The sequence below is a fragment of the Nipponia nippon genome, unplaced genomic scaffold (assembly GCF_047370975.1).
Source record: "Nipponia nippon isolate SJK-2023a ecotype South Korea unplaced genomic scaffold, ASM4737097v1 scaffold_3, whole genome shotgun sequence".
Lineage (NCBI taxonomy): Eukaryota > Metazoa > Chordata > Aves > Pelecaniformes > Threskiornithidae > Nipponia > Nipponia nippon.
The window spans coordinates 65,720,628-65,744,362 of NW_028262347.1; the positions used below are offsets into that span (position 1 = coordinate 65,720,628).

General features: G+C 40.2%; 1 protein-coding gene across 2 annotated transcripts in view; it reads left to right on the forward strand.

The window, feature by feature from the left end:
* The first annotated feature begins 1,483 nt into the window (after window positions 1-1,483).
* MTPN (myotrophin) overlaps window positions 1,484-23,735 on the forward strand; it is a 45,429-nt gene continuing 23,177 nt past the window's right edge. Inside the window, exon 1 of one of the 2 annotated variants that reach the window (XM_087767179.1) lies at window positions 1,484-1,684. In XM_087767179.1, the coding sequence (XP_087623305.1) occupies window positions 1,613-1,684 (72 nt within the window). In that variant the 5' untranslated portion in view covers window positions 1,484-1,612. Of the gene's footprint in view, window positions 1,685-1,964; window positions 2,421-23,735 lie in introns of those variants that run through there. The other variant, XM_087767178.1, reaches the window with a different exon arrangement.

Genomic DNA, 23,735 nt, shown 5'->3' on the forward strand with positions numbered 1-23,735 from the left:
AAAAATTCTGTTTAAGAAACTCCTTTGCTAAACACATATTCACTGCATTTCTTTCACTTTTTTTTCCTGATTAACATGTCTAAGAATCAAAGTTCTTACACATACATAGACTTCTAAGAGTTAGAACTAAAACTGAAAAAAAGTAAAAGGAAAAGAAACAGGGCTAAGGCAGTGCATGTAGCTTTTAAGGCATATATGACAGCATCCCACAGTTAAGAGAATGGTATCAGGTATGGGTTTTTATTTCTGGATGCATGCCTGAGAGATCCGGTATTAGTCACTGAGTAGACAAAAGCCATTTATAATTTGGGCCTGAAGCTAACCAGTGAGTGTACCTATAGGAAAGGCATGTATCAGGTAGAAGGGGAGAAGTATCCAACTAAACCACGTACTTTAGGTAACAGATCTTGTAGAGAAAGAAGGAAGTGTGAAAATTTTTCTGCTTCAGTGATGAGACAGGAGTAAGGATAACATAGAAAAATTGTTGGTAAAATTGAAAGATTGGATTCACAGGCTAGTGAGTACAAATATGGCAACGGAAGTGTCCAGCAACGTTTTAAAACTGTGGTCACAACTTGGCTCCTTGATGCATATTCAAATACCTATCTAAGTATCCAGAATGTTAAATCTGTTTTCACCAGACTTATTAACTCAGGATTATTTAGCCTTTCTGAAAAAGGAAGAAATTGCATTTAGCTAATTAAAAAAATCGTAACTTACCATTTCTGCAGACTGCAAAATTAAGCACTGAAAAATTCGTACTTATGCATGTACAGGAAGCATTTATGAAACAATGCAAGGACACTTGACAATTTGTCTTTGACAGTTTTTTGTTTTTCTTTAATGGCATTAGGGAGCAAGGACAAAATCATGTGTTCCAAAACTTCTCAGTTTATAAGTGAAATCAGTAATTAATCCAACTTGAAAGGGCACAGATTTTTACTTCCTTGCAAGTAACATTCTAGCTATTTCAGTGGAATGCCATTTAATCCCTGACAAGAATCTGCAAAGCCTTACATATTTAACATTTCTGTAGTTCAGAAATAGAAAGAAAACACAGAAAAACCACAAGCTGTGTGGCACCACCACCCCGCCTTACAAATTTTCTTTGGCTGTAGGGTGGAGTGCCCCCTCCTTCTCATTAATAAGAGCATTGCTGCCCTTAAACAGTATCTGTACATTTTCATACCGTTGCCAGACTGGCTACAGTCACAGCAGAGCAGCTCTAGCTCCAAGGGCATTCGGGATGCTGCTTGCCAGAGGGGTTTGGGAAGAGCGGCTGCCTGTCAGCAGTCAAGCATGAGTCACACAACAGGCTCCGTGTTCCGTATGCAAAACGTGCGGTTTCAAAAAACAGACGCAGCCACCAAGTGCCAACACATCAATTAATTATCACATACTTCCTTTTATGTCTCCCCGCTCTGTTTTGGAAGCATTATGATAATTATTCACAGCACGTTCGGTGCCTCGGGTTTTACAGAACAGCTATTTAGGCACTTAGCTCCTCAGTGGGGACAGATACTCGAACAGGCAGTTCCTCAGCCGGTTTGGAGGCAGGAGCCAGCGGCCCGCCGCCCCCTGGGAGCCCAGCGCTGCCCGCCGCACCCCCGGCATGCCGCAGCGCCCCGGGCAGAGACGCAGCGCCCCACGCACATCCTCCGCAGGGTCCCGGGCGCAGGGTGAGGTAAGCGTAGGGTTGCCCAGGGCTGAGTTCGGCAGGGCTCGCCTCCCAGCCGGCGGCAGGCTCAGCGCGGCCCCGCCGGCGAGCTGGCGAGACGGTTGGCGGGGCCCGGCGCAGGCCGCGGCACCATGGCAACCCCCGGGCAACCGGGGGCGGGGCCGCCGGCGGGGAGAGGCCGCGGGAACTTACGGCGCATGCGCCGCGCCGCTTCCCCCTCCACCACGCCCCCCGGTATCTCCGGGAACAGAGCGACGCTCACGGTGGGCGCATGCGCCCCCCGCTGCCGCGTGGGTGTCTCGGTGGGGTGGGTAGGGGACCGCGGGGGAGGGGAGCTGAGCTGAATGGAAACCGGAAGCGGAAGCGCTGCGCGCAAGTAAACCGCTTTTCCCTTCAGTCGGGCGGGTTCTTCCGTGCTTCCCTCTGCCCGCGTGCCCGGCCTCGCTCCGCGGCGCCGAGCCCCAACCGCCCTAACTGCCGCCGGCCTGCCCCGCCCCGACCAACCGCCCGCTAGCCCGCCCGCCGGCAGCGAGCGAGCGAGCGAGAGGGAGAGAGAGCGGCCCACAGCCGGGGGAGGGGCTCCTGCCCTCCGCGCCGCCGCCCTCGCTCCGTGGAGGTGCTGCCGGCCCCTCGCCGCCTCGCCCGCCCGCGTCTCTGCTAGGCGGCCGCGATGTCTGACAAGGAGTTCATGTGGGCCCTCAAAAATGGAGACTTGGATGAGGTGAAGGACTATGTGGCCAAGGTAGGAGGCGGTGGCGGCGAGGGCCTGGGGTGGGCGAGGCGGCGCTGTGGGCTGAGGAGGGAGGGATGTGCTCGGAGCTTTCTGGGCCCTCCGTTCGGGGTCGGCCGGGTGGGGTGGGGGTGGGTGGCAGGAACCGGGGCCTGCTTGGGGACAAACTCTGGGAACTTTCCGGCGTAGTGAGGGTCCAGGCGGTCGGGCGGGCTTCCCCCTCTGCGGCCTTCTCGGTTCCTGTGCGTCCTCCCTTTCTCGCCCGCCGCCCTCCTCCTCTGCTGCCGCCCGGGCGACCCTCCTGCGTGCGGCTGAACTTATTATACGTCAGTACGTGAAACTTTCTGGATTGACAGCTCAATATCCTAGTCCTGCCTCCCTGATCTTATATGTATATGCGTATGTGCGGCCTGGGTTTGGTTATCCTTCCTCTCCGTGCCTCAGGGCTCATCCTTAATAGGGTGATGCTAAGCTACTGGGTGTGTTGAGGCTTAATTCATTAACCTTATGTGAAGTGTTTTGATATCTAGTTAGGGCGAGTGCTACAGCAACAGCAGACACCCATGTAATGGGTGAAAAGTCTTCAGGTACATTGTGGTATTTAGAGGCTGGAATCTGTCCTCATTTGCCTTCAGTTGTCAATGAAGTTTGTGGGAAAAGTGCATGTACCTAAGGGCGAGATTCTGATTCTGTGAATCCTTAGCGTTCAGGAATATTGTTTATAAACTGTTACATCAGAGCAGAGGTTTACATGTAATTTAGCTGTAATTACTTAGATCCCTGAACAAGTTAAGGATTGCCTTTGGGAGCTTGACACATGCTGACAATCTTGCTGTGATGACTTAAGTTCTTCCTACTCCAGTTGTCAGCTTTGCTTGAAAGTTACCCAAACTTGTAGCGCTCTTGGCAAAAAGAAATGTGTGCACGTACTTCCAGCGGCTTTAGTACAAAGTCCAACAGCTTAGGGTGAATAGTCTTCTCTGACAGTTTCAGCTAAGCTACTGGACTTTGCATCAAAGGCGCTGTGCACTCACATGCTCTGCTCTGTCTGTAAAGTGCTAGAGGTAATAACTGGGAATAATATAATTACCCCGCTTCAGCTGTTTTTTAAGGGTTGTGTACCCGTATCTGTGTAATAAAGTTGGATACTAGATTGATGTGTCTTATTTCTTCTCAGCTTTGGGGGCCTCCAGAGTGTTTCAGCAGCAGATTTGGATTCTTGCTACAGCTTTTACAGGAATTCTATATACATCTAGAGAACTCACTGCACACTAGTGATTAACGGATCCTTGTGTATCTATAGCTGAGGCGAAAACTTTAGCAGTAACCATCCTGAGTCAGTTTATATCTACAGGATCACTGAAGTACTAATTACAAAGCTTTTTTTATATTCCCACTTTTCCTGAGTTGTACTGCAACTCATGTAGCAAATGGATTTATGTGATCACTCTTCATCCGCTTCAGTGCAAAGTCAAATACTTCCATCTGCTCCTGAAAGAGGCTTGAGTGAGCCTGGATGATGCTATAGTAAAGAGACTGAAGAGCATCATCTAACTGCACTAATGAGGTAGAAATCCTTAAAAGAGAGATACTGTCTGTGATTAGATGATTACAGTAAAAGAAGCCTACAGTCCTTGAACAATCTTACATTTTAGAACTACTTCTCATGTAGAAGGTGAATAAACTATGGGAATTTTCTGCTTATTTGTGACCTAATCTTGTTCATTCTTTTTCCCCCAATTGCAAATATACTTTCTATCATCAGCTGTTAAGCATTCTACTTGCCAGTAACACAAGAAGTCTAATGTTTTCTTTTCAGTCCATTAAGTTTTCTTGACAGATTGTGGGCTAGTGAACTTAGCCTAGTTTCCTGTGGAAACAAAGCTTGTATGAGCAAGTTTTGACTGACCCTCTTCCTTTCTTCCTAGTGGTTTGTTAATTTTTTGGCTAATTTTTGGGAAGTTTTACAGGAATACAGGTAGATACTGGTGGGTTTTGTGAGACTAAATTAAGTAGAGGGAGGTACCTTCAAGAAGAAAAGAGCACAAGAATGAGTTTATGTTTTACTGCACAACAGGAAATGTGCTATGAGGAGGGGCAAGAGAACTCTATAAATCCTCTGACTGTAGGAGAAGCCTCAGTTGGAACTTCACATTATTGGTTCCTAAATTAATGAAATATGTGAGGGTAAATCATGCTTTGATAGTTACAGTTCTCAGAAAAGTATCTTTTCTGTGCCTCATGTTCTCTTTTGACTGTCTGCCTTATCAGTTATATGGCTTCTGCTCCCTGCTGCTTTCCTGTTCTAAGTATGATTTAATGTTCAGGAATTTTACTTATATAAACTTTGCAGTAGTAGAAATTTCTTCTCCCTGTAATGTAGGAGGCAGTCTTAGATATCTTACAGTCTGAATCTTCATAAAATTCTTTCTCGTCTGTCTTCCTGAAACTTTTGATTTCCAACTTCTTATTTGTTTTGTTTATTGTTCTAATCTTGTTTCCTCATTAGTTGATTGGAAACAATATAGCTTTTAACTATAATATTGCAGTTTTGCTGCCAATTACAACATAAAGGGTTTGACCTCTGATTTTGTTTCATATCTGAATGACAGGGCTTGAAATGCTAACTAGATGACCTGGCCACTTTAAAAATAGTACTATAAATGGATATCATCAGTGAGGCTATAAGAGTTGAACTCTGATAATCAGTCATGGCTTTTTTTCACTTGTGTGTAATAAGCTATGGAGGTTCTGTCTTTGGAGTCATTAGTATCTCTTTTTTTATCTCAGATTTGATTAGTAGGTACCAAGAGGAAGGTAGCCTAATGCCTCTCAGACTTTGATTCAAGCAGCAGATGAAACTTGAAGTATAATGTGAAAACCTTTCTTTTCAGTGACATGGTTTATTCTCTGTACGTTGAGAAAGTTTCTGCCACTTCAGCAGTTCTTGGACAAAGAAAGGATACAGAGGCAGAAGGAAGAGTCTCCATTTGCATTTTATGCATTTCTATGTAAAGAGATCTTGCATTCTCCTAAAGATGCTTTTTCAGAAAGAATCTTTCACAGAAACAGTAGTTTTGAGGGGTGGCAATGAAATAGACTAATGCCAAATGATACTGCTTTGTTGCTTAGCAAAAGAGATCTTAGTGCTGCCAGTCTGTGCATTTGGAAGACGTTGTTGGCTTCTACTTGATAAAAATGTGAAAGATTATTTGTATAGTTTGAATAGTCCTGCAAGACTTCGTTCTTTTTTCTAAGAAGCATCTTATTAGTATCTACATTTCTCAACTTGTAATCGTGTCAACTTTTTCTTTATGGTAAATGTTAATTTCTACTGAAGTACTGTACTTAATGTGTTATGCTAGCAGTTAAGTATGGTGTCATCTATTTTTATGATGACTAGATTTAAAAGTAGTTCTTACTGTTTACTTTCTTTAATGTCTTCCTTTTGAATATAGCCAGCATATGTTGGTTTCAGAGGTGTCTTTGCAGGAATTGAAAGGATTGAAGGAATTCTGCACTCTTCCCACATACATCCACTCAAATTTTTAAAATTCCCCAAGAAAGCAGAAGCTTTCATGGGAACAGATGAATCAAATGTGCAGTTAAATGGGTGAGGAGGACCCACGCAGATTAGAGAAATTTGCTTCCCTCAAGGGGGTTAAACAGTACTAGTTAGAAGAAGAGCAGGGTATATTAAGCCTGCAGAACTTCTTAACAGGAATGATGTTTGCTCTTTTTCCTTTTCTTTATTCTCCTTGCCCAGTGGAATGAGATAAGTTGTACAATTGCTTAAAAAGACTTCTCTGTCAACATGTACATGTAATGTTTCCAGTCAGCAGTAGATTTCTCAGGCTATGTATAATTCCTGTTCAGTCACTAGACAGAGTGTTTTTGGCAAGGTAAACTTGGATTTGTAAGAAAGAGGTTACAATAAATGTTTGTTCTAAAGTAATTTCATCTCCCATAGCTTAACCGAGAACTTCTCACTTCATAAGCTGCTGTAATCCCTTACATTGTTGCTTCCTAAACATACTGCTGCTTACAGTTATGTTTGGTAAATCAACTAACCTAATACTATAAGGAGATAGGACAGTCAACCGAACTGGAAGCACCAGATTTTTACTGCTGAGAGGACTGGGAGGTTGAAGTGATGGTAGGCTGTGAAATGAATGTTTTTAGAAAGTATGTACATGCTATGCTTGCCTAGTAGTGGCACTCCTGGTGTGGAGTCTTGTTTTTTTAAATAATGAAACAAACACCCAAAGCAAACAAAACCAAATCCCTAGAGGACCTTCAATAACTCAGCTAGAAAATAGCAGCTACCTGTGCATCCTTCACAAAATTGTGATACTACAGTCTTGCAGTTCTTTGGGATATAATGATGTTTGAAGACGTGTCTTGTCAAGCTTTCCACATTTCTAACTGGAGAGACTAAAACAAAAATATTGTTTAGAAATACCTTTTTGAAAAAGAGGTAACAGTCAGGGGTATAGTTAAGGTCTAAGTGTTGTGAAAAAGAAGAGACTTAAATATGTCTGCGAGAAGAATGATTGGAATGGAGAAATAAATAGCTTTTAACTTCTGAGCGGTAACCTCTATTCTTTTGAGTGTCCATTGAAATGACTTCTCCTTCAGCAACAAACTAGATTAAAATGAACTGTTAAATGGTCATTATATATGGGTGTATTACTTGAGTTAAAGATTAACCCTGACATGGATACATGGAAATTCCCCTTATATCAGTATGTTGAATGCTGAAGTGCGCTTCATTGTTATGGCTACCACTGACCTGGGAGCTGCTGGACTGAGTTTATCCATTGTGGATCCTCTTCGATATCTCTGTGTTGTAACTCCTCAGTGTTATGCCAATGCTTGTACTATGTGGGTTTTTCTTTAGCTGGAGTATTCTAGGCCTTCTGCTGTTTTCCTCTCGATTACTGTTGAGTGTGCGGGAGCGTGATTGCTAAAGATACAGTTTTGTTTTATTGGTTAGTTCTGCTTAAACTTGGTGTTCAGTTTTCATTTTGTAAATTTGAACACGATAACCTAAATGTTCTTTTATGAAACAAGAGAGTTGCTTGCTACTGTAACCTGCATGGTAGAGTTACTCTTAACTAAAATGCCATGAATGTCCTAGAAAAACTTTCAGACGAACACAGCATGGCAGCTACTTTTTAGTAGTGGGTACAATAAGATGTATGAGGTTGAAAAACACCTTTTCAGGATGGCTAATTAATTTCCTCAGTCTGATCTGAAAGAGTCTAAGGACATGTGGCAAAGAATTGCTCACAAATAATAGTTTGTGCATCAGTTCTTTAAGTAGTTTGTAGGAACAGCATGGAGTAACAAACTCACCTGTAAACCTGGCATTGTGGTAGAATGTGTGACTCGCTGACTGAATGAACATCCCAGAATTCTCAAATCTGTCCTTTTTGTGAAGGTACAGATATAACTGATTCTGAAGCCATTTTCATCTGAAATATGAATGCAGTTCATAAGATTTATCATGAATCTGAAACTGCTAAATGTAGTAGTATATTTCTGAGATGGTGATGTCAGGCCTGTGATTGTTTTGTTCATTCAGTTGGCTTCTGTGCTTTGAAACTGTCGGTGGCTTAAAGAGATTGCCTAAGTATGTGACTCATGTTTGACTTTTTTATACTTAAATAAAAAAATAAGTACTTCCTTATTTGCTTCTGTTTGGGCTGTTCTCATTAAGCTGACTTGTCCTGTATCTAATTGGTGTTTGCTGCAAAAAGTAGAGAGTGAGTAATCAAAATCAGATTTTAATAAGACATTGAATTTAAATTTTTGTTGCTGGAAGTTTTACTGATGTATTCCATTCCCTAAATTCAAGGCGAATTTTATCTCTGCTGTGACTATATCCTGTTTTGTCTGAGTTTGTGGTCTTTAGCATATGCGCTATTAAGTATGACAGTCCAAAGTTAGGAATAGGTTATGAATAACAAGCAGAGAATTCAGTGGTGTGAGGCAAATATTTACTTCTAGTCCTGCTCCTTTTCTTCCCAGCCTCCCTTATTGTAACCTCAGTTTTCCCTCTTGTATCAGTTCTATCTTTGCTAAATCCGTGTTTTTCAACCCTAGTTCTTGTCTTCCAATTCAGTTAGTTAATTTTGATTTCAACACGAGGGCATACAGAAGATGAGCTAAGCTTTCTAAAAGTCCAAGAGGGCAGTTCTGCAGTGGTTTGTATTCTGTCTCCATTTGGAATAATATGTGGAAAGTTGTGTTAGTTGTGAAGGTTATGCATTGAATGTTGACTGGGGTACTGTGAAATTGGTGAGTCATGCAGGCCACATAACTAAAAAAACTGAATGAATGGATCTTGCAGTAGTGTCAAAATTCATAAATAAGGAATCCTCTGGACGGTTCACAATAGACCAAACAACTTCTGTATGCTTATTCTGAAGGAGCATATTCTTAGCTGTTAAGATATCAGGACTCGAAGGTCAAATATTCTACCCACGTTTAAGCAGAACATAGTAGACTCAGAAATGCAGAATTCTCAAGTCCAAGAATTTTTATGAGACTGAAAGGCACTTTAAAGGTGTAGATGAAAAGTTTGAACAGAAAATTTAGGAAAGATACAGAAAGCCAGGAGATGTATAAAATTGTATTGCTTAAGTCACATACTCATTTTTTTATATGCATACCCAGGCAAGTGTTCTTAGCAGGTTTTTTTATGGCTTTGTGTTTATGCTTGTTTGAACTTCTGAAAATGTGTCCCGACAACAGCGTGAACAATGTTACTTCTTTGTACCTAATTTGCACACTTTCGAAGTTGAAGGTTTGTATTAAGTTATTCTTAATTCCCCCCCCCCCCCCCCCCCCCCCCCCGGCAAAAACTCCACCTTGAATGTTGTATTTACCAGCCAATGCAATTCTGTGGAAAGAGGCAGTTGTCATTTGTGTAGACAGATCTCCTATTACTAGGACAAAAGCATTAGCTGAAAGTAATGACTGCCAATAACTGACCAGTTGGTTATACAACAATTGTTTTTTTTATAAGTTGCAGTTTCAGCAGTTTTGAACAATTAGATGTTTTTCTGCTTTAGCTTGTTATGAGGTGGGGTAGGTACAAATTAACACAGCTAATATTAAAAAGAATTTGAAATCTTTGTTGGATGCTGGATATGCTATTGGCTCTTTTTACTGCAAATTGATGCTAAAGCTTGCGTTGACTGTGACCACCAATGGCAAATTCTGCAATCGCATGCCAGAGATGGGGAAGGAAACAATAATTTCCTCTCAATGTTTAAGGGACTGGTATCTGTTGTGCGCTCTCATGCAGTGAAGATCTGTAGCTCTCTGACTTGGAAAGCAATCAGTATTAATAAGTCCTATTGAACAAGCTACAGTTCTTGTCTTAATTCTCAGTTTGACTGGAATGTACTTGTGTGTGCTTTGGGTTTTTGGTGGGTGGTGTTTTGTTTTGTTTTCCTTAAATAAAGAAAAGGACAGCAAATAACTTGATGTTATCCTGAAAGCAGTTGAAATCCTGATGAGGGAGAGTAGGAAGGGAAAGAGAAATATGGTCTTGTAGACTCGTAATGCATACGCACATGAATGTGGCTTTGAAGTAGCTTGGGGGGCTTGGGCTTTGGTGCTTTTTAGCACTTCGTGCATTTTTACGGTCTTTATTAGTCTTTTGTATGCAGTGTAATTCTGTAGTTCAGTACAGATACATAACATGCCAAGGGTTATTGCATTTCTCCAAAGAAAGTATTTTTGTAACTTTCTTGCTGCAGAAAGATGAGAGCATGGTCTAGATATTTGTCTTTGCTTATATACACTGCTGCTTTCCTCACTGGTTTCAGGCCAAAAGGGAAACGGTGAAATCATTTTACTTAGCCTTCAGCTACACTTTGAAAATGAAACAGTAATTGCATGCAGTGGCTAATAAGCTGAACAGACCAAAACATCACTAGAAAGGTATTCTGGAGATTTGCCTGTCATACTTCCAGCCAAAGTTCAAAGAATATTCTAAAGTGTCTCTAATCTCTAATTATGGAGTCAGTTTATGAAACAGAATTGTGTGCTGAAAGTTTCTTATGAGCTAAGATCAAGTCTTGATAATAATTGCTGAATGACTGATACTTTCTTTCCCCAAACTCCAGTAGCTTATGAACTTGCTTTTTAACACACTTATGGCCTATAAATTAGTGATTAGGTTCAAGGAGGAAAGATGAGCTGGAAGGCCATTTGAGACAAAAGATAGAGAGCTGTCCATAGAACAGTTACCATCAGTATCTCTCTTCTAAACTGATTTGTTAATAATGCTATGAATGCAAATACCATAGGCAATAAATGTTTAAAAAAGATTTTTATGTTTGTTCAAAAACACGTCTAGTAGTTGATTCAGGTAATGCAATTGGGAGGAGGAGGTTTCAAGTCCTTATATAAAAAAGATGGGTCAGGAGAGTTCCTGTGGGGTGAGATCTGCATTTCTATGTATGCCCTGCATAAAAAAAAAATTCACGGGTTCCTTTCTATTCAAGTGAGTCTTTTGGGAGAATCTTTATTTCTTGGGTTGCTGACTTCTCAATAACTTCAATAATAGTATTAACTCTTCCTTGGCTAAGGGGATGGATATTTAGCATGGTTTAAAAAACTTGAATTTGGCCTGTAATAAAGCATTAATTATCTGTCACTTAAACTTATCCTGGAGGCAGTAACTCAAGAGTAAATACATTTAATTTCAAAGTATGTTCCTTTAATTAGAGTATAACATGAAATACAGTCTTTAGTTCAGTTTGTGACAAGTTAGTAGACTGTATTGACTAAAGCATTTTCAACAGTAATTCCTGGTGAAATCCGGAGAAAACAGCTTAAACTTTTGTAGATGGATTATTTAAATTATAGAAGTGTAATATCAATATTGGTAAGTTTTAATGGAAATATTACAGTGAAGCTGAAGATTCCAAGTGTGTATAATTGGTTTACAGAGCCATTCTGTGGATGTTAATGTGTATGGGTTTTTTTAAGTATATACTGCTTAGAAAGCAGCATTTATTTTATGGATTTTAAAATAGCTTTTCTGACCAAGTTTTCTACTTCCATGTTTTGTTTTTGCATGAGTCCAATCATCAACTGCTTCAGCATGTCAACAAAAATCTGTGTTAAGGCACCAAACTTCTAGAACTCATCAATACCACTTTTGATATTTTGTATCTTTTTATGTATTGCTGTGTGAAGAAAATGTAAACTCAATGTGCACAGGAAAATAATGCCTGTTAATCTTATATGGAAACTAACTAAGAAGGTAAGCTTCATTGCTTTGGGTTTGACAGAACACTTGATCTTGACTTGGACATATCCTTTGTTCAGATTCTAGAGAAGTAAGTCATGCTTATGATGCTAAGCCTTAATTATAACATTTACATTCAGTATTTTTTTTTTTAAACTATAGCAATAATTTTTGGAAGATACACTCATCTTCCTGTTTATCCTCTCATATCTTCATGGTGGAGTACAACCTTAACTTTGAGAACTCATATCTATTATTGTGGGGTTTTTTTAATTATTAGTGTTAGTTTTCAGATCATGCATAGAAGTCAAAATATCAAGCTGGCATCTGTTGAAACTGAAACCCAATAGCTGGTGCCTACTGTTCTCCTAGAAGGAAAACAGTGACTTCCTGTGCATTCTTTGGACAGTGTGTACTGAGGATTTTAATACAGATGTTGATGTTGGGGCTCTTACAGAAACTGAAAATGCTTTAATTCAGGCCTAGCAACTAAGTGCAGATTGGATGGTAATGGCTTTTATTCTTTGCTCAGCTGGCTAACTTTTGAAGCAATGATCTGATGATGGAAATAGTCTGAATCCTATTACTAAACCTTTGGATTGCTTTATCCTTGAACTTAATATTTTACTCTAATACAAACTTGTGGCACCAAGGAAGCGAAGTATGGTACAGTGTATTTTTATCTGTTCAAACTTGCTTTCAGAATTCCAGGACTAGATGATCTGACATGTTAAGCTTGAGTTTGTGTGAAACTACATGAACAGGTGTTCTGTAGATTTTTCTTTTGATGGTGTCATCTGTTGTCAGTCTGCTGATGGTATAGTACTGAATTACCGAGATCTCATCTGATTTCTGGTTTAAGTATTGTTGATGTCTGCTGTTTAACAATCATCTGGTACCCATGTGGGCTGGAATATTTTCTGCTTAGTATACCCTTAGAGTAGGTATCATCCAAATCATATCAAAATGCAGCACTGTTAAAACACAAAGTCTGGCCAATCACTTCTGGAGGAAAAACCTGTTCAGGCCAGCTCAGTATTGCCTGTGAAAATGGACACTGCTCTGTGTTCAATGGATACAGTGCTTAACACATCTCTTTAGAGTGAACATTAGTTTTATGTCAAGTGAAGGAATACAGTCATTAGATCTGGCTGTGATCACTTAAGAATCAATGGTTAAATGGTTTTATTTTTGGTTGTGCCCCCTGTATCGTGTTTGATAGACAAGCCCTGGTGCTATAACTAAAGCATTTTAACTTTAATTCCAAATTCTAACAATTCTAAGCGGAGGTAGCTTAGAAAGCGTGTCTGATCATTGGCTGTTTCAGATCATGATCTAGAATAGTTAGGGCACCAATGTTCATCAATTAAAGTAGTACTCTGGACAGAGAGTCTCTTGTTAGAAGTAATAATACCTTTGTCTGCAACAGCTTATTCTGTCAGAACTAGTTGCTGCTATTACTCTGAGCTGCTGCCTAGCTAAGAGGCGAATACTTTTGGACAAAACTTTTAAATAGGAATTCATGAGAGCTAAGAGAAGCTGCAAAACTGGTCCCTTCATTCCTGTTTCATCACTTCCTAATGCAAATACGGAGTTGTTTCCACTATTTCTCACTCAAGTCTTAGTTAGATTAAGGATTTGGGGGGCGGGGGGGGAGAACAACTGTTTTCAATAATGTACGTATTTGACACATCTCTGAAGCTGGCATTGTAGCACAAGTTTCTAGAAGCTGTAGCTAGGAAACAGTAGGTTCATTACTGTTCTACAGAACAACTCGTGTATCGGGTTTGTTTGTCTCTAAAAATGCTGATACAACAACTGAGGCACAGATGGCTCAGTAGTTCAGTTTATTTAGCAGTTGTTTCTGGAATCGTATTCTTTTGACTGAGACAAAGGACTTCAGATTGCATTTGATTATGGTGGATAAGCTAGATACTTGTTTACCACTAACAAATAAAACCTGAAAAGTATGCTTGCTAAGTACCTTTTTGTTGGCTTAAGCCAAAATAAGCATAGGGATGCTTATAAGAGCTTTTCAGAATACTTTAAATAGCATATCAAGACAGGCAAAATGCAGTATCAGGTTCATAATTCATTTTCTTAACTTGTGTACACCAAGTATTGGTGGTATTAGCAGTTGAGGCTTCTATCAAAGCAGAGAATTGCAAAGCTAATTTTAAACATACATGGACATATACATCTGTCTGTTCTGGTTGTAGAACTTGCTGCACAATGCCAACTAGAGAGACTCATGCTATCATCAGAACAGATAGCTCTTTTTGATAAACCAGTGAGGGTCTTTTAGCAGGAATATTATGCTGAAATTCTTTGAGTAGCTTTTTTTCGGCTTTTTAAATACTGAAGCTCAGATGGATGTGGCAAGCAAAACTAAGAGCAAAGACTAGATGTGAATCCAGAAGAGCAATGAAAACTTGTTACTGATGTCTGCAGCCTCTTCCACAGAGATTTAACTTTCTGTATTCAAGAAGTTCCCTTCTCAACATCTGTTAACTTGGTTTGCTTTTTGATCATCGTCTACAGGATTTCTTGTGGATGTTTTTGGTATTTCTGTTTGTTTCAGTAAGACGCAATAAGAGGAAGGTGTAAAGACAGGTTGTCCCAAATATTCCCATACAGGGTAGAAAGAAGACAGCTGGGAGAAAATTCCTTGTTGTCCCAGGTTATGAAATTTAAAGGACGGGGAATAAAAAACCTGGCAGTGTCAAAAAAGCGTTATTAAATATCTCTTACCGTGAACACAAAGATAATCAGTAGAAGGGCTTAGCTAATGCCGTTGCTCTCAGCTGTTAAACAAAAAACAAAGCACTTCTAGATCTTCTGAAATTCTCTAATGGAAAGTGGTCATCCGATACAATAGATTTAGGTCACTTGCTTCTGTTCAGTTGTCCACAAACAACTGTGGTCCACTCAGGCTGCAGTTGGAAAGCTACTGGAATGGTCGGAATTTGCTGAACCACTGAGCAACCGCAGCAGTAGTCTCTCTGTGGCAGGCTGAATGAGACAGGGTTACGTTCATTTATTTAATGGACTGAAAGTAAGTAATTTTTGAAGATATAGAGGATTTAAATGAAAACTTGGATACTGCACAAAATTTTTGCAGTTGCCATGGGAAACTGCCTACTTGCAGTTACAATAAGTTGATTTCTCAGCTTTGGCAGGAACTTATTGCTGGTTTTTAACTGAAGAAATCTGCTTCAAAATCATAAACAATTCACAAGTTACAACACTTAATCTTTTTTCTTCCCTTTCTGCTTTTTGGACTTAACCCAGCCTTTGAGTTACTAGTTACTTTACCGTGTTCCACTCTTGCTCTTAGGTTGAATATTGACCAGGGGCAACAGGATCATTTTTCTTGTGAATCAGAAGATAGAGACAGGAAAACTTGAGACTGAATGATGTTGCTGAGCAGAATATATAGAAAACTGTTGCTTCTCCTTAGGCCTCTTGCATTGTTTGAGTAGGTTTTTTCAATGCATCAGATTGAGTGGAAATGTGGAATTTATCTTTTTCATCTGCTCCGCCCAGTTCTTAGTTCTGCAATCCCTGAAGTGTCATACGTCAAGAGATTGGTTTTTTTTTTCCTCTTACAGGAAAAAAAAACCCTACAAAAGTTTAAGTAATATGCTTCACTGACTTGTGTTACAAGCTGGTGATTTGAATTGTTCTGGTTTCTGATTAATAAAAATGGACAAGAATGTGAAAATGGCATGTTAGTCTAGGGTTATGGTGAAATACCCAGAGGCTTACAAAAATGGTTTCCTTCTCTAAAGTACTAGACTAGTGGTTCAGTTATCTTCAGGTTTGTATTAAGACAGCTGATGTGAGGGTATGTCTACTGTAGCAATTTAAAACCGAGTCAGTTTCAATAATGGATGCAGATATTTAACCTCTCTGCTCTACTGAGCAGAAGCTGCTTCAGGCTACTGCTCCATTTCAGTTACCATGACAAAATTTCTAGAGAAAATTGTATAACCAGCTTGGAAGAAGAGATTAATTTCATTGGCCCTGCTATTCGAAAGTGTTTTGAGTAGTGTTAATTCTAACACTTGCAAACTAGAAATAAGTTTTTTAGGAAAAACCATTAGTCCTGAATTACTGAATTCATTTTAAGGGTGTTTCTATCAGTAAACTCCAAGGACTTGTAGAAGTGTTAATGTGGACTTTGGCTGGCTAAATCAGTTTGTATCTTGGCAGGAATGAAAACTACTTCTTCAAAGTCAATGCTGCTTTTTAGACCCTGAGACTATTCTATGGGGGGGGGGGGGGGCGGAACTCAGTTGAACTACAACACCACTTCAAAAAACTGGAACATTGTGGGATTGCTGAACTGAATGCCTAAAGTGCAGACCAGGTGAATACTTTTGTATAGTGAGCTCTGTTGTGAAGAACCGGTGTTCTACAATGCTGTCAGATTTCTTCAACATATTTTACAGAAATACCTATATTGGAACAAAAGACACCTACAAATCCAACTTTGAGTTAAGGTTAGCAGTGTGTGAATCAGCTTTTTGGGAGTCATAAGGTGAGAACTAGGGTTACAGAATGGAATACATATGGAACCACTCCAGAGGCAGACTGAAGAGGATGAGAGGACCTCTCCCTCCATCAGGTCATACGAGGAATCTGGGCTCTCTGCACATAAGCCCAAGGAATGTTTCGATAGTGAGAAAATTTCAATAGTAAGAAAACTGAGGTAGTAGTACTTTTCAGTGGCAAGCCTCAGCTTAGTTTTTGTGCTGGCAAAAGTTAAAAACGAGAGCTTTGTTGTGTTTGAACTCAAAATGTTGTATTTTAGTTCTTCTCGAGTCTTTAAAGAAAGTTAATTGAAAAATAGGGTATTTGAGGCTCCAGTTCTCTGTTTAAGCAACGGATTGGTGGAAGAAGAATTCAGGGAAGGCAAGCTATAAAATTCTATTTCTATGATGGAAGATCAGATTGCCTTTTTTTGGTGTTATTAGAATATAGATTAGATGATACAGCAGCCTGTCTAAAGTAAAGAAGGTTAAGATGCTTCAGGGGCATTTCTTTGCATTCTGGGACTCGCTCATGACAGCATGAGAAATGTTGAGTTGAGAGAGTGCTTTTTAAGGCTAGTACTTGGACGTACAACTTATGTCCCTGGTCACTTATTTTGAGGAATCTGTAACCAATACAGAGAGTTCCACAGAAGGTGAAAGCACTGGAAGGAATGTAGAAACATTGCATAAATGTGCAGAGGTGAAGGTATAACAGCTGAAATTCAGTTGAAGTTGAAACTAGCAAAGAATCTCAAGGGCAGTAGAAGGGGCTAGTGTGTTTATAATGAAAGGAAGGCAAAGGAAGAAAGGGGAATAGATGAATCTGAGAGAGCATACATCACAGTCATTCAAGAATGGGGAGAAGAAAGATCTGGGGAACTGTAGGTAGGTCATCTTAGCCTCAGTCTCTGGGAAGGCTATGGAGCAAATCCTCCTCCTCCTCGAACCCATTTGACACTGTAAGGATACAGTGGGAGACCAAGTCGAAGTCTGTGGTATATGGACTGGGTAAGCAGACTGTAAGGTTGGTGGAAAATTGGCTGGGCTGTTGGACTCAAAAGGTTGTGATTGGCAACATCGCTTCTAAGTGTGCCTCGTTACCAGTGGCATCTATCAGTGGTTGGTATTGGTAGTATTGCTTAACATTTTTATTGGTGACCTAGACAATGAGATATCTTTACCAGTCAGGACAATAGGATAGAAAGAAGTAAACCCATGCACCTGTACAAGCTGGGGACTAGTTGGGTAGGCAGGAGCTTTTTAGGAAAGAATTTCAGGGTTCTGGTGGACATCAAGCTGCAGATGAGTCTGCAGTGTGCCCTTGCATTATTGAAGGCCAGCAGCATACTGGGCTGTATTAGCAAGAAAACAGCCAGCAGGTTGAAAGAAATTTTTCCCTTCTTACGACTTCTGAGGCTGCATGAGTACTGTATCCAGTTCTGGGCTTCCTAGTACAAGAAAGGCATTGACATACTGGAACATGTTCAGAATCAAGAGTTTGGGGGGGCATCAGGATTGCTGAGGACGTACAAGGAGATGCTGTTAGAGTTGTGGTGGTTTGTTTTGGGGGTTTTTTTTTGTTTGTTCTTCCCTGAAGAAGAGAAGATAAAGGGAAGATTTGATTGTTGTCTTCCTGTACCAAGGGCAGGATATAGAGAAGTTTGCTTAGAGGTGCACAGTGAAAGTGTAGGAGGCAACAGTTCCAGTTGGAATGTGAGAAATTCCAGTGAGGTATAAGAGAAAAATATTTCACTGTGAGGGTGATCAAGCTCTGGTAAGGGCTTGTGCCTAGAAAGCTTGTGGAATCCTCTGTCCTCGGAGTGTATGGAACTCAGATGGGCAATGTCCTGAGCAGCCTGATCTGATTGGACTTACTTTGAGCAGATGTTGGACTAGATAACCTCCAGAGTTCCCTTTCAGCCTTAAATAGTCTGTGATTCCATGAGTCAGTAGACTTACAAGCTTGTAGAATTAAACTGTCCTTATATTTTTAGATTATTAGTCAGGTCTCAGGAAGCGTGGTATTTGAATTTTCCTTCATTACCGCCAGTGTTTATGACCCGTGGATTAGTTGTGTAAGAACATAATCTTATGTTTTTACTGTTACAGCAAGTAGAATAAGGGAAGAAGTTTTTGTTTGACTTACAATATTCTTAAGCTCACAATTATTTTAGAAATTGTAGAATGATTGACCTTGAAGAATAAAAGTATGTAGAAAATACAGCAGAAACAACAGAGAAAACTTGTATTGTTTTTAAGGATTCTCAATCAAAGTGTTTAGAACTGCAGTGCTAGAGAGGTAACTTTGGATTAGATAAGTGCCAGAGCTGACATGTGACAACAGTAAACAATTGAAAAGTCTATGAACATGTAACTGAAACAAACAGGTTAAGCAGTGAACTTGGGCTTAAATACTTAAAGTACAATCATTTTGAGAATACAAGTAGAATGACAAAGATAGCTAAATATATTTTTATCTTCAGAGTACTTATGTTGTTTGGTTTTGTTTACTTTTTTGTTTTGTTTTTTAAAGTATTTCCAGAGATGGATGAATCTGGAAAATGTTGTACTGGAGAATGATTGAAGGGGTGTGAGCTGACTCAAACTTTGAGAAAAGGAAGGAGAGTATTAGGGGAAGCTTAATACACATTAGTTCCTCCATACCCCCCATATCCCCATTGTGGAAGTGCAAGATTGTCTGCTAAACCCTGTTTGAGTATATGGCTAATAATTTTTTTCAAGATGTGGTTTCTCCAAGCTTGCTCTCCCTTCAGAAGACTAAGGAATACATTGCTTTTAAGTGATTTCAAAGCTCAGGTTGTTTATGTTCCACTGAAAACCATAAAACTTACTCTTTCAGGCAATTAGTTAGGTGTAAAAACTAGAAATGAGTTAGATTGTCTCTAAATTGGAGAGACATGGATTTGATGGATGGACCACTTGGTAGATAAGGAATTGGCTGGATGGTTGCACTCAAAGTTGCGGTCAATGGCTCAGTGTCTGAGTGGAGACCAATGACGAATGGCATTCCTCAGGGGTCAGTATTGGGACCAGCACAGTTTAACATCTTTGGCGACATGGACAGTGGGATTGAGTGCACCCTCAGCAAGTCTGCCAACGACGGCAAGCTGTGTGGTATGGTTGACACGCTGGAGGGAAGGGATGCCATCCAGAGGGACCTTGACAGGCTGGAGAGGTGGGCCCATGTGAACCTCATTAAATTCAACAAGGCCAAGTGCAAGGTCCTGCACATGTGTTGGCGCAATCCCAAGCACAAATACAGGCTGGGCCAAGAATTGTTTGAGAGCAGCCCTGAGGAGAAGGACTTGGGGGTGTTGGTTGATGAGAAGCTCAACATGACCTGGCGATGTGCACTTGCAGCGCAGAAAGCCAACTGTATCCTGGGCTACATCAAAAGAAGCATGACCAGCAGGTCGAGGGAGGTGATTCTCCCCTTCTACTCCGCTCTTGTGAGACCCCACCTGGAGTACTGTGTTCAGCTCTGGGGCCCCCAACATGAGAAGGATATGGACCTGTTGGAGCCAGTGGATCTGTTGGAGGGCCATGAAGATGATCAGAGGGCTGGAGCACCTCTCCTATGAGGACGGGCTGAGAGAGCTGGGGTTGTTCACCCTGGAGAAGAGAAGGCTCTGGGGAGACCTTATAGCAGCCTTTGAGCACCTGAGCAGAAAAAAAGTGAAAAATGCCCACAAGAAAGCTGGAGAGGGACTTTTTACAAGGCAGCATAGTGACAGGACAAGGGGTAATAGCTTTAAAGTGAAAGAGGGTAGATTTAGATTAGCTATAAGGAAGAAATTTTTCACTATGAGGGTGGTGAGGCACTGGAACAGGTTGCCCGAAGTTGTGGATGCCTCATTCCTGGAAGTGTTCAAGGCCAGGTTGGATGGAGCTTTGAGCAACCTGGTCTAGTGGAAGGTGTCTCTGCCCACAGCAGGGGGGTTGGAACCAGATGATCTTTAAGGTCGCTTCCAAGCCAGACCATTCTATGATTATGATTCTATGAAAGATTTCATTCAGGGGATACTAATACAGCTTCTGTTATGGCAAAATACGTCTTCAGATTGTGTCCAACAGCATAAATTAAAGTTTACTTCTGCCAGTTTCATTTTACAAAGTTAAAATTAAATTGGGACACCTGACCACGGTATTTTCAATCAGAGAGGAATCTCTGGATTCAGAATATCACAATGTAAGACAGATTTTACATTTCAGTTACACCTGATAGCAATGATGGAGGTGTATTAAAGCTTACCTAGCTATCTAGTAGGAATTTCTTTTTTTAAATGACATCTCATGAAGATGAACATAGAAAGCAGAAGCTACACTGAATTTCACCTGTTTGTTTTCAAATGTTTCTTCTGGCATAAAATCCCAGGAGGATTTTTTTTTTGTTATACCATGCACTTTAAAATAAAGAATGTTGCTAACGTTGCATCGAGAAATATTACATCTGTGATCCTTCTGATACAAAGGCCATGTGACAAAGAAACAAAAAAGTACAATACCTAAAATTCTACTTTTCTCTTTCATCTGCAGATATTTGCCTATTATTCCTACACCTGAGGAATATAAATGCTCAAAACCTGATACGCTCCTGCTTTCTGCGAGTTGAATTATTAACATCTTTTGCTATAGATCTGTACAATGAGATAGGTTGGAAATAGTTCTGATGAACTATCTCACTTAATCTCTTTGACTTTTTAAAAACAAATACAAGCAGTGTGAACAAAGGCCTGTGGGGAAGATAGTAAAATATGAAGTGTTTGGAAGTAGTATTCTCAATATGCAGTAAGATATTCCAAGTAGCTCATCCATAGGACTTAAACTTCTCTTTATAGAAAGAGGATTTTTCACTCTTCCTCTTTCCCACTCAGACAATAACAATAAAGTCATTGCTATATTTAAAATGTCAGAATTGTCTAATACTGTATAAGAATGGCCATTCTTTGTATGTGAAGAGCTGGAAGTAATGCAACAGACTGTACAGTGAGTTCATCTTTTTCCAGAATAATGGAGACGGGAATTACCCAGTAGTGCAGCTCCTGTAGGATGATTCCCTGTGCTCTAGGGACATCTAACTGCATGGAATCTGGTTTCCTTCATTAAAACTGGAATGAAAGGAGTGCATGAAATGGGGAGATGAAGTTATTTCTGCATTACAGGATAAGTACAGATGGGGATATGGAGTTGTTTCTAAATCTGAAAGAGCATTTTAATGCCACCAGTATTACAGATACTGCTCTACTAATACAGTTAACCTATGCAATAGGATTTAATGAGGTCACAATTTTCAGTTTCTGTTCCTGTGGTAGAACTGCAGTGTAAATCCCAGCTCCTTATTTCTGGTGTGTTTAGGTGCCAAGTGGTGAATCAGATGAAGGAGCAGATTCAGCTGCAAAGAGGAAAATAATAAAGTTAATTCTCAGACCAGGAGTAACAGGAGAAAACAGGAGAAAACTGATGCTAAACTGATGGGTCAGCTGTGACATTAATAGCGGGGCAGTAATGTTCTAGAGCAACACTACTGGCAAACCACAGTGCCCAAGTGAATAGCTGGCTCAGATTCGGTTTCAGTTGGTGTGCCACTGCAAAGTAAGCCTGTGATTGAAGCACATGGAGTATGCTGTAGGGATGCTAGAGTGGCACTAGATGAGCTTAGTTTAGCTCCTTTGGCTTTAAGTGTTGGTGCTTTTGAAACTGTCAAGAACTGGGAAAGGAGGAAGTTAGCAGGTAAAGGTAGACCAAGGGAGGCATGGAATACAGTCTGTGTGATACAGCCTGCAGAAGAGGTAGGGGCTGTGCAAGCACAATGTCAGTTTGGTGTGGTTAAATAATCTGCCTGGAAAATAATGAGCTTTAGAACTTGTAATTTATGGCTAAACCTGTTCATTCAACACTTTCAATGAGCTGATGTCATAATGTGCATTAGGGACAAAGTCAGTGAAATCTGAGTCATTCTTTTAACTAGGGCTGCAAAAGAATAAGGAATTCAATTTGGCAGAACTTATTCAAGGCAGCTGTTAAGGTGCAGATACTTCCAGGTTACTCTGGGACATCCAGCAGGATTGACAGGAGGGCAGCTTGGCTGTCCGGGAACTCCTCTCTGAGCTCAGATACAAAGAAGGGGAACATGAAAAGTGAAATTGGGGGTGGGTACCTAGGAAGAATGTAGGCCCTTTCTCAGAATGTCCAGGGATGGAACTAAAAAAGCCAAAGCTCGACTGGAGTTAAACTGGAAAAAGACATGAGACACAACCAGGGTTTTTGTGTAGGCATATTGGCAAGAAAAGGTAGAGCAAGGAAAATATATGCGATAGAGTGTAGTAGAAGAATCAAGTTCAAGAGTAACTAATTTTGACAGTACTCGCTTAAGACATTAGTTAGAACAGATCTTCTTATAGATTGAATTGCTCCACTACAGAAAGTGGATGATAGCTACATTTGGAGGATTCTATGATGAACCCTACTATTAGTTATTTAAAAAGCAGAGAAAACTCCTGAAAGTATTTAGAACTGAGCTTCAAGTTTTTATTTTCCTGTCCTTCAGTGAAAAGTTGATAGCCAGCTTTCAGCTCAAGCTGATAAAGTCCTTCTAAATGAATATTCTGTTATCCATGTCTGTGAGTTTTCTAAGTAAGACATAAGATCAATGTGTTATAAAAATCTTCTTTCATGCTGTCTTGTTTAGTAATTGGAGATTCAGAGAGGCTTTTCTTCACCTGTAATCAGATTTTAATAGAGGGCATTAAAGCAGATACCTGCTAACTGCTGGTTCTGATGTTTCATGTGTTGAACCAGTTTTTAATGTTATCGCATAGCTGCTGCTCTAGGTCTTTGATCTGCAAAGAAAAACATCACTGATGTGGTTTATGCTAGACTTAGCCTTAAATGTCTGACTAAGTAAACTCGGTGTATTCTGGAAGGTCATTAAAGAGGTGATCGTGTCTTTCCTTTTGCAAGGGCAAATTCTTTTCTGAGGCTTTGCACAAACATTTGCACAATTGGTAGTGAATTTATAGGTCCATTCTATAAAGTGTAAATAAATAATCTTCTTTCAGGACAGGTGTGGGCTTTGACTGAAGGTATATTTTATTTTGAAGTTGATGTGATTCTTTGATTCTGACTTAATTACGTCTCCTTCAAAGTACCCTCATAACTATTAACCTTGTTGATGCTCTGTTAGACTCTAGAAGATGGCAAAAGTCCCGTAAAAATTCCTGGGAGAATTGTTCTGTCACTTTTTGTCTAATATAAATAAGATTTTGTTCCTGCAGGTGTAAAGGAAAAACCATGCTGCTCTTGGGCAGTTCATGTGGGTTCTGACCATATGCCTGTGTGGAGTATGGTCTTTTTTTAAAGAAAAACTTTAGCAGCTATTTAGTACAGTCTTAGTTTCAGCCTACCAAAATATTGGTTACTTTGCTGTCTCAGAGGTCAGTATTGAGAATCATAACCTGATAAGATTGCTGGTACCCAAGTTCATAACATTCAGTATGA